The 11,591-nt window shown below is 39.4% G+C and overlaps 1 protein-coding gene and 1 pseudogene across 1 annotated transcript; one reads left to right on the top strand and one right to left on the bottom strand.

Annotated features, from left to right (window-relative positions):
* The first annotated feature begins 3,217 nt into the window (after nt 1–3,217).
* LOC149002739 (aminomethyltransferase, mitochondrial) lies at nt 3,218–7,595 on the top strand. Its single transcript, XM_089137428.1, has 4 exons — nt 3,218–3,412; nt 3,795–4,366; nt 5,117–5,235; nt 6,906–7,595. Exons 2-4 carry the CDS (start codon nt 3,809–3,811, stop codon nt 7,462–7,464), a joined length of 1,236 nt encoding a protein of 411 aa, XP_088993554.1. The 5' UTR covers nt 3,218–3,412; nt 3,795–3,808; the 3' UTR covers nt 7,465–7,595.
* A 1,893-nt stretch (nt 7,596–9,488) lies between these two features.
* On the bottom strand, nt 9,489–11,580 carry LOC149002740 (pentatricopeptide repeat-containing protein At5g66520 pseudogene; annotated as a pseudogene).
* Nucleotides 11,581–11,591: the final 11 nt, after the last annotated feature.

The raw sequence follows: 11,591 nt of genomic DNA on the forward strand, positions 1-11,591 counted from the left end.
CTTTGTGACCGCATCATGTGAGCAAGTGGATGGGGTGTGTAACTTGTGATTATGACCTTCAACAAAATCATTACATTCATATTTACCATTTTCCAAAAGCTTGATTCCCATGCGAGCTTTACATTTGGTTCTTGTCTCTGCTTGAGGCCTTTTAATTGTGGATCTATCACACTTATCTTCTTCCTTACAACCACTTTTGGAACATGAAAACCTCCTAGATGTTATCTTTGAGATATCTTGTCCGCTTTTATGTGCATACTGTCTCCGAATACTAAACCCCGATATGCTACCATAAATTTTGTAGAAATGATATGCATCCTCCTCAGAATCAAACTGCATGCCGATCTTAGGCTTAATTCCATCGTCTTTATCCATTTCTGTGATCAACATCTACACAATTATTATAAGCTCCAAAAAAAACCCAACACAAAAATTCGGTGGAAACTACCACAATGTATATCAAATAATTCAAAGAAAACCAATACAACCCTATCCTATAATGAACTGACATCTTTACCAAAAAAGAAAGAAAAAAATAGAAATCAGCAACCATCAACAAAATGTATTAGAAATATTAAGCAGAAATATTATTACATTACACTTAAAAAAAATCCAGATTTTGAGAAACCACCAACCAAATCCAGGTCATAGTGGGGAGGGGAAGAGCGGTGAGGGTGGGGTGGGGTGGGATTCGGTCCACTGTCTGAAATGCAGTTCTGAATTTTTATCTGAGTATCATCTGGTGAACCTTGAGATGATAAGTTGTTAACTATTTTACAAACTGAATCCACCCGAGTAGAACTTAAACCCTAGAAGAGAATGAATAGACTGAGTAAGATTCTGAACAGATTATCTTGATTCCATGATTCACAGGGGGATGATAACTTCAAGAATACAGGACATCCCTCCTCCTCATCCCTTTCTGATTAATCCTGGCAATGGTTGGATCCAGAAAAAATAAAAATGAAATGAAATTTAGATGAGCTATTAAAATAATTTCTGCATAAAAGACTATGTAAACTATAAAATTTTCACCTGCATTTACCATGGCCAATTTAGGTTTCAGATTCCTTCTTATCAGATTCAGAAATAACGTGCGCACAAAAGCCAAAAACAAAGAAATGGTAGCTGTTGTCTGTTCTCAACCTCAAGGCTCAAGGTAGTCAGACTGGGAAGTAACAAACAGCCAATAACTGAAAACTCTACAGTAATTCAGAACAGTTTTAGTTCTCAAACTCAACAAAGAAGAAATTTCCATGAAGGGTGTATTTCTTGAATCTCTGTGTCCTCCATAAGAAACACCCATCAAGGGACTTTATGGTTTCTGGGAATTACCCAATTCAATTACAGAAAACCAGAAATGTGCTTTCTGCAGAAGAATCCACTTCATGACCAATGGAAAACCCAGCTCTAACTTGTAAAGCAAATGAAATGCAAGGTTAAATTTTATAATCAAATTACATTGAAACCATCCTTGTGTAGAAGTCTTGAACAAAGGTCTCGCATTTATGATCAGCATTGTGGTTTCCTTAAAAATCAAATATTTTCATTTCCTGCTTGAAACATAACAACTGTCCAGGAACTAATTGTGAGTTGCTTAATCTGCAGGTACTGTCTCACGATTCCTAATAACTACCTTTTAGCTTCAGCAGCTCCATTGTTATGTGCTGAAATTACAGTTTACAATCCCATGATGAGCCATAAGATAAACCAACCAGGTAAGTCTCTTGGTGTGATTGGGCTGGGGGGCCTTGGACATATGGCTGTTAAATTCGGAAAGGCTTTTGGGTTAAATGTCACAGTTCTAAGCACATGTACATCGATGAAGGAAAATGCTCTAAATCTCCTTGTGCAGACAAAATTTGGTATGGAGCTGATGCAGGTAACATATTGACATAAAGCGTTTTATTTGGAATCTCTCTCATGTCTTATATATATCTCATGAAACACTAGCAACACAAATTTTCTAGATAGAGTATTGATTTATGTGTCTTTTCTGCTGTGCCGGTCTCTCTTTCCTTTACAGGCATTGGCAAAATCTATGGACTTCATTATTTACACTGCATGTGGAAATCATTCATTGGATTTGTACTTGTCACTCTTCAAATTGGTGGTGTTATGGGCCTTATGGCAATTGTGGGCGTCCTAAGTTGAGTCAAGTTTCATCCTGTAAGCCTTCTTCAAGATACCTCAAAATAAACTTGGTATTGCTTATAGAATCACTATATCTATGTATGATTATAATTGATCAAAGGAACTAAGGGATATGATCATGATGTCTATACTTTTAGGTATCTCACATATCTTTAAGATTTCAATTACTTCGCTAGAACCTTAATTAATGAGGTCCTCCTCTGCTTGTTAGTTTAAATCCTGTTCTTATACTTATTATCACGCACACGCTGTGACACACACACAAGGAAAACAACAGCAGCCCTCAGACACACAGAAAGAGAGAAAATGAATTTATTAGGGTTAAGTGGGTTCAGATATTGGCCAAAGCAGGAGGTGGAAGTTGAACACAGAGAACATTCATACTGTTCCAAGTCCAACACTGCTAGGTGTCGATGGTGTAAGGCCAACCAGATGCCCTTACGTGATTCCTCAAGCAAGAAAAACTCTCGCCTTGGTCACCTATTCAGTGACCCTATCTCTGCAACCCACCTCCATATGAATTCATTTACCTAGCCTTCTTATAGGTTATTAACATAATCCACGAAGACTAAAAACAGACGAGAAATTAAGAAGGGACAGGAACAGCGGAAATCAAGAGCATTAAGCAGGTAACACGTAATCGAACTAACCGAGTAGAGCAGGACCCAAAATCCTGAATGCACTAACCGCGGCAGACGATACCGGTCAAGATGGAACCCGTCGTCGCTGAAGAGGGAGGCAAAGTTGTCTATCTCATAACGCAATCGAAATCGCCGTCGCCGGAGAAGGAGGCAAAGCTTGTCTACTGCAAATGTAAGGTTAGGGCTGATGAGATTTCCTCCATCTACATTTTGTGTAGAAAATAGAATGAAAACGAAGGTTCTGCGAGTGAATCAGAAAATTGAAAGGGTTTAATGTTGTAAATTTGAAAACTCTTTAAAAACATATGCAATGTGAATTTACGTAACGACCCTCCTTCAGACTCAACGAAAACGCTTCTCTGAAACACGAACAAAAATCCTGTGGATATATCCATAGAGAGAGATGGTGACTCACTACCACTCACCAACGATGGGGTGTGCTGTTTTGATTTAGCGGAGGAAAATCTCTACCACCCACTAAATCCTCCAGCAATATTAATATTAGATTTCCTTTTTCATTCACTACCAACTCTCTCTACAGTGATGCTGCTTGTTTGAGCTCTTATCTCTTCCCTATCTCTCTGGCTTAGTTCCGCCGAAAGGAGAGAAAAATCTCAGTAAGTTCTTTCTTCTTCTTGATCTGCATTTCATCTTTTTCAGTATCTGTCTTAACTGATTCTTCTGGGTTTTTGTTTTTAAAAAAATTCCTGATTTGTTTGAGTACTTGATTGATTGGCTTCTATCAGCATTTCGTATTTCTTTTCATATTCATCTGATGATGATTATCTCCGTCTCCGCATTCTGTCACATCCACAGGATTGTATTTTGCTGTTCTTTTGTGGTTACAGATGTGTTATATATTTGAACTTGTTTCTCTGTGCACCGACCCACCTCTGTTTGATTATCCTATTCGGAGCTTGTAGGAGTAAATTTGGCTGGAGATTACTTACCCACAAGTCACTGACATTCTCTTGTCTGTTTCATCCTATGATGTCTTAGATTTTATCTACAATATGAGAGGAGGTTTATGGCAGCTAGGGCAATCCATCACACGCCGCCTCGGTCAGGCTGATAAAAAGACAGTTGCACGTAGATGTTTTGCTTCTGAAGCTGAGCTTAAGAAAACTGTTCTGTATGACTTCCATGTGGCAAACGGTGGGAAGATGGTGCCTTTTGCTGGATGGAGCATGCCAATCCAGTACAAAGACTCAATTATGGACTCCACTTTGAACTGCAGGGAGAATGGTAGCCTCTTTGATGTTTCCCACATGTGTGGGCTGAGTCTTAAGGGAAAGGACTGTATACCATTCCTCGAGAAGCTTGTCATTGCTGATGTTGCTGGCATTGCCCCTGGGACTGGATCCCTCACTGTCTTTACGAATGAGAAAGGAGGAGCAATTGATGATTCTGTGATTACTAAGGTGAAGGATGATCACATATACCTGGTCGTGAATGCAGGTTGTAGGGACAAGGATCTTGCACACATTGAGGAGCACATGAAGGCATTCAAAGCCAAGGGTGGGGATGTCTCATGGCATATACATGACGAGAGATCTCTTCTAGCTCTCCAGGTCTATTTCTAGCCTTCTTTTCCCATTTTGTTTTAATCACATGGATGCTGGTAATTACTAATAATATGACAGAAACTTTATTTTTGAAGTTTCTTCTTGCCTTGGCTATCTAAGCCAGTTTAGAGTCTATTCTGGTGTCATTTACTGCTATTTACTAGTAGTTCTTTAAATCCTATGGTTTAGTATTGTTTCAATATCAGCCCTTGTCAATTTTTTGTGAGTTTCAGTGTATTTAGGTTTAAATTCCGAGATTTTCTTTTCCTTATTTTAGCTTTGTTAATATTTTGGATTTTCCTTTCGGTTTGTTGTTCTGAAGGATATCTACTTCCAAAATTCAGTTTGAAAATGTCCCTACCTGTTTAGCATGGATTCTTCCATAATCAGGCTGATTCTCAATAATCTGTGATGCATATTCGTAACTTCTTTACTGGGTGCTTCTCCTTTTTATATTCTGGGTACTGATTTTTCCTCATTTCTTCTTTCTTTGTTACCTTTTCTCCTGTCCAGTGCCTGCAATTTGTAAGAAAAACAATAAATTAAAAATATCAGGTTATTAAGCAGTCTGTGTACATTTTAGATCTAAATCTATATTTGCTCATAGTTGCCAATCATTGCATAAGAGATGGCCGGCAATTCTAGAGTGACTTACATTTTTCTTTAGTTAATTGTAGCACTCATTGACTCTGTTGAGCTTTGTATCCTTCTGAAGATGTTTCAATCTAGCATTTTATATGTATGAGTCTGGTGTAGGGTCCACTTTCTGCACCAGTTCTTCAGCACTTAACTAAGGATGATTTGAGCAAGGTGTACTTTGGGGAATTCAAAATGTTGGATATCAATGGGGCGCATTGCTTTCTCACTAGAACTGGGTATGTTTCTTTCCTGGTTCACATTGCTAATTTATGATGATGTTGAGAAGTTCTAATTGACCATTTGATGTTTTAGAGTGAGTTCCTACCCTCTTCATGTAGACTGCTTCTCTTAAATCAGTAGAAGTGTTTATATTTGCCCCTCCCACATCCCAACCACACAGCTGCCCCAGTGTTGATCTTTACTGCTTTATTTCTGTTTTTAAATGGTTGGATTCTCAGCCTTTGCTTTGATGGAGCCTCCCTTTGTATTCCCCTCCCGCCCTCCCTCTTTTTGGTATAGGGAGAAACAGATTAGAAACAAAACTGATTCAAGAGATAATGATACTAAATACTGAGAAAAGACGTAATGAATGCTAATATTCCTCAACATAATGAATGCTAATATTCCTCAGCATATATTACTTTTCCTTCATCTCACCAGGAGAAACTTTTTTATACTTGTGTTAGATTGAGAAGTAGCAGAAGACAATCACAGTTCATGGCTGATTATTCAATTCTGCAATGAAGGAAAACACTCAAAAAATCAAAATTAGGTTTCACAAAATTCAAATTTATGATGACAGGAATAGGTTGCAAGATGGAGATATTTGAAGGCAATAAATAGCTTTATGACAAAAAAAAGGGAAATAGGCTATGGCTTAAAATAAAGATACTGTTTGGACGTTGAAGATTAGTAGCACAGCCAGAAGACAAGCAATAATATTAGTTCTTTAAGTACTTAAAATATGGTTCTAAACAAGGGAAATTGGGTCTTGAATTAAAACTGATGGAAGGAGGTAAGAAACTAGAAGTTTTTTCATATTATAAAGAGAAGAGGTGTCAGACTTGTACTTTTACATCTAGTCTTGAGTGTTGTTATTTCTGAATCCTCAAGTTTCTGATCTTTTTCTTTTTGGGTAAAATACTGCAACCAACCCAATAGGAACCAAACTTGGACCATGGGATGAAAATTAACGAGATACAAGAAGACTTGAAATTAAATTATACTACCAGCTGACCACACTAACACCATTCACCCCATTGAACATGCCTCTCAAACAAAGGGCGATGGATTGGATTTGTTGATGAACATTATAGTTCCATGAGCCAATTGACCCTTGTTGGTCATGATTTGCTCCATGCTCCTTGGAGCAAATCAAGTTCCTTAGGTTGCACTTTTGGAGGCCCAATATATTTTCTGAGAATCAGCCCCTTGGGGGTTAACATAAAGATGTAATTATAAAATTTAGTATTATTGCCATAAAAACATGAAAGTAGATCTTTTGAACCATGAACTGGTTGTTCAGACTTTTTTAAGTTCTCTTGATCGTTTTCTGCATAGTTTCCAATAATTTCACAGTTGCATACTCATTATAATAGACACCATAATGTTTTCATGACATCAAAACATTTATAGTTTACTCTGAAAAGTTCTGGTAATTTCTTTATGAAGCGTTTGCACCCCAAAAAGGAAAATCTTTATGAAGCTATATGGGAAGTTGTTGTTTTGTTTTTATGTTGTCTATTCAAACTTTCCCATCTGGAACTCACCAATAAGGATTCAATTATAATCATCTTTAGAAGTTGTACGTCCTATATGAATTGTTTCCTTTACAAGAATGTTGGAGAAGATAATAGTCATCATAAAGTTTTTGTATCTTTTTAATATATTCTCCTTTGGTATTCAGGTATACAGGTGAAGATGGCTTTGAAATTTCAGTACCTTCAGAACATGCTGTAGATCTTGCAAAGGCGATCTTGGAGAAATCTGAAGGGAAAATTAGGTTGACAGGGTTAGGTGCTCGGGATAGTCTGAGGCTGGAAGCTGGTCTATGTTTATATGGAAACGACATGGAACAACACACAACACCTGTGGAAGCTGGACTTACATGGGCCATAGGGAAAAGAAGAAGAGCAGAAGGTGGTTTCTTAGGTGCTGATGTGATCCTCAAACAGCTTGAAGAGGGTCCGGCAATCAGGCGTGTTGGCCTTTTCTCAGAAGGCCCTCCTGCAAGGAGCCACAGTCAGATTGTTACTGAGAAAGGTGAGGACCTTGGGGAGGTGACTAGTGGAGGATTCAGCCCATGCCTGAAAAAGAATATAGCAATGGGGTATGTGAAATCTGGATTACATAAGGCAGGGACCAAAGTTAAGATTGTGATTCGAGGGAAATCTTATGAAGGAGCTGTCACCAAAATGCCATTTGTGCCTACAAAATACTACAAGCCACCCAGCCCCCCAAAATGATGAATTTCTGCTCTTTTTTCTTCTGTCTTCCTTTCTTCCTCTGACATGTTGTGATGGAATGCAATACTGTAACAAGACAAAAGTCTATATCTCTTCCAAGAATTTGAATGGAATTAAGACCACTTCATATATTCTAGTAGTTTTTAAAAGAAACAACTGTGTCATCTTCAGGTTATGATGCACTGGAGTATACTAAACCGGGAGCAGCTTGCTTTGCAGTTTCTACAGAATTATGGATGTTGGTAAAGAAATCAAACTCATGTGGAATGAGTATTAATCAAATCTCATTACCCACTGTTAGAATGGAGCTCTTTATCCACATTGTTGATTTTCATTGATCCACTGCATAAATTTTGCCTCCTGTCTTACTCTGTCTACATGGTTACCTGCACCACAGATATCTGATCTTATGTTTACTTGAGCAATAATAGATTGGTGATAGATGTTGTAGAAGCGGGAAATCTTGTCTTTTTGGTGCCAGCTTGCTCGGTATCAGGAGAGTTAGCAATAGCTGGAAAGACGATTGTAGTGTCAAAAAATGAGAGAGCCGTCTATGAGTCAAATAGATTTTTTAACTGGTACAGCGTCAAACCCAGGACAAGAAAAATTATTGTTGGTCGATAATCAGCGGATTGACGCTACTCCATGTCTTCCAACGTCTCCCTCCCTCCAGCCTCCCTTAGCCCTCCACCACCCTCTGCTAACTTGTAAACAGATTGGATTTGGCTTGGATATTCCAGTACCTGAATTTGATTAGCAAAACTGCTGTGCGAATCTGAATTTGAATTTGGCAGAAGTTTAGAGAAGACATCTGAATTCGAATCCGTAACTTTATTGGATATTCGATAATAATGCAATCCAATAAATTATCTGATTATTGATTGGTGATTGTCATTTTTTTAATTTTTTAGTTTCCTATTTCCAATATCTGATTACCTATTACCGGTTTTTGAATTTGATTATCATCCCTTTTCAAAGAAAAAAAATATTAAATACTTTATTCTATCCGGATATTATCTGAAAATTTTCGGATACAGACACCGTTAAACGAATATGAATGCGAATTCGGAGGGCGGATTTTGACTATCCATTTATGGGTCTACCCTTTGCCACCCCCTGTGACTCCTCCCCTCCACTAAATTTTACCCCTTGTGACCTTGCCCCTCCACCAAAAGCCTGGAACACCTTGTTCTCCCCATCCCCAAACCTCTCCGCCTCTAAATGTAGCCTCACATTCATGCATCCAGCCCACCTCTGAACCTGCCCCTTTGGTCCATTGCCCCTCAAATGCCACCGTTGCTAGCACCCATCATTGGAGTCTCACTGTTCTTGGCCAATTCCTTGGCCCTTGCCTCCCCTTGGTATAGTCAAAACCTTCCTTTCTAAGCAATGGCACGCCCAAGGTTTAATGGATACTTACGTGATCGACGCCAGTTCTGTGTTATTCAAGTTTGCCTCACCCTCATGCAAAGCCAAAGCTCTAGAAGGTTCGCTATGGTTTGTTGGCAAATTGCCCATTTTCATCAAGTCCTGGGAGCCCTCAATGCTTCTCTGTACTTCAGTTCTCTTCCCTTGTGGATTAATCTCCTTGGCCTCCCCTTGGATTTCTAGAACCAGGAATGCCTTAGACGCATCGGTCTGCCCTCGGACGCCCACTTCGCTCTGATATGAAGACCTTTATATTGGAACCCCTCTAGTATGCTAGAATTTGTGTTGACATAGATTGTTCCTCATTACTTGGTGTGTATGCTGACATGCTGTTCATTTAATTTCCTATAAAGTAGATAATATCTTTGTTCCTTATCTCCATGTAACAGGAATAATTGTGGGGTTCAAGTTTCAGTGGTGAAAACAACATGGTAGTTTCACAATACCCAAAATGAAGCCCATTGTTTTTCTCTTCACACCCAGTTCAACGCTAAGGATTACAGAGCTGTGGATGGGTGAAGAAAGATGGTTTCTTTTCTTTCAGATCATACAAACATGCAAAACCATACACTAAAATGTTTCTGTGCTCATTCCGTTTTCTTTTTGCTCTTTATTCTACTCATATGGTCATAAAAGTGTTCTTACATGTAAGAGATTGAAAACTAGATACAAAGTTCACCAAAAATCCATGCAAGAGCAAGATCCATCCCTGAAGTGGTGGAAACGACTTCGATCCCTTACAACTATTTCCCGATTATAGATTTTTGAGATTAGCTTTGTTACTGAGTGGCAATCTGCACAAACCCGGAGGTTCTTTGTGACTCGGATAGTAGTCCCTGGCTTACTATTTATGAGTCCAAAAGCAATGGCTAGCTTCTCACTGTGGTGGAAAAGGGCTGTCTCTTTCTCTTCCTCATCTGTATCAAGTAGTACTTCATTCATATTGGGCTTATAACCTGCAAGCTTTAGGTCCCTGCTTATTTCTTCCAACTTTCCGTAAATCTTCTCACTTTCAGGATGAGTATTATCTCCAGCAACAAACTCGTGAATGGCATCCCTCACATCTATGAAACTACAACCAGGTATCTTACTGATCCCCCGCTCTCTCATAATGCCCCTCAACTCAGCCACACAATCCCACCTTCCACTCAAAGCATATATATTTGATAAGAGCACATATCTCCCACTGTGGTTTGGCTCTAGTTCAATTAGCTGCTTTCCAACTTGTTCACCTAACTCGGTATTTCCATGGATCCTGCATGCATTGAGGAGGGCCCCAAGAATGGCTGAATTGGGTTTCATTGGCATGCTTTTGATCACCTTTTCTGCTTCGTCTAACAACCCAGCACGACCATAAAGATCAACCAGACAGCAATAGTGATGGGTATTTGGTTCTAAACCATAAACTTTTGTCATAGAATTAAAATAGCTTGTTCCCTCATGGACAAACCCTGAATGACTGCATGCATTCAGAACCCCAATGAAAGTTACCTCATTTGGTTTAACTCCGAACGCTTCCATCTCAGAAAAGAGACTTAATGCATCCTTCCCTTGTCCATTAATTGCAAGCCCATATATCATCGCACTCCAAGCAAGTACATTCTTATCCTCCATCTCGTGGAAAATCTCAAGAGCTTTCTCTGTGCACCCACACTTTGAATACATATCTATTAGTGCAGTACCTAATCTAACTGTAAATCCACTGTCTTTCTTTTTCATGAACCCTTCAATCCATCTCCCTTGCTCCATGGCTCCCAAATGGGAACACGCTGAGAGAACATTCACTAGCACACTCTCACTTGGCTCCACTTTCTTGACCAACATCTCTTGGAAAAGTTCCAAGCCCTCCTTAAAACGAGAATGCTGGACATATCCATTAATCATGACACTCCAAGAAACAACATTCCTCTCCGACATTCCATCAAACATTTCTCTGGCAAGCTCCAAACAACCGCATTTAATGTACCCACATATCATTATATTCCATGAAGCATCATCACATTCAGGAATTCTATCAAACACCAGTTTTGCAGATTCAAGTGAATTACAGGAAGAATACATTTGGACCAAGAAATTGAGGACTGAAACCTCAGAGGAAAGCCCGAGTTTGAAGACATGAGAGTGGATAGCCTGGCCAAGCGAAAGAGAGGGAATCTCTGAACATGCTTTCAAAAGGAGAGGAAACGTGTGAATATCAGGACGAACAAGGGAGTTCTCAAGAATGTGGATATAGAAATCGATTGCAGCAACAGGATTCAGGCTAAACGCATACGCCCTGATGAGGGTGTTAGCGATGAAGACATCAGGCTGACGGATCCGGGAGAAGAGGAGGCGAGCATAATTGATAGAACCACGAGGAGAAAGGGCGGCAAAGGCTAGAATACGTGAAGCCACAAAATTGTCGTCGAAGATGCCAGTGGTGATGGTTTGGGCATGAATTTGGGTTAGTTGCTTCATCGTCTTGCAAGAGCTCAAATGACGAAGATTTGGGTATTTCGAGATGAGATGCGGAGTTGGAATCCATGGAGGGTGCTGTGTTAGTGAGATGGAATTGGATGGACAGAGCTGTAGCTGAAGCGCAACGGTGGTTAGAGAGGGTGGCATTGGAATCAATCATGACCTTTAGAGCGTTGAAAATTTGAATTTCTGCGGGAGAGCTTAAAAATACCGCTTCATGGTTCGTGGCGTCGTCACTTCGT

Source organism: Hakea prostrata, chromosome 10, assembly GCF_041222555.1.
Source record: "Hakea prostrata isolate BN-2017 chromosome 10, UWA_Hpros_2, whole genome shotgun sequence".
Classification (NCBI taxonomy): domain Eukaryota; kingdom Viridiplantae; phylum Streptophyta; class Magnoliopsida; order Proteales; family Proteaceae; genus Hakea; species Hakea prostrata.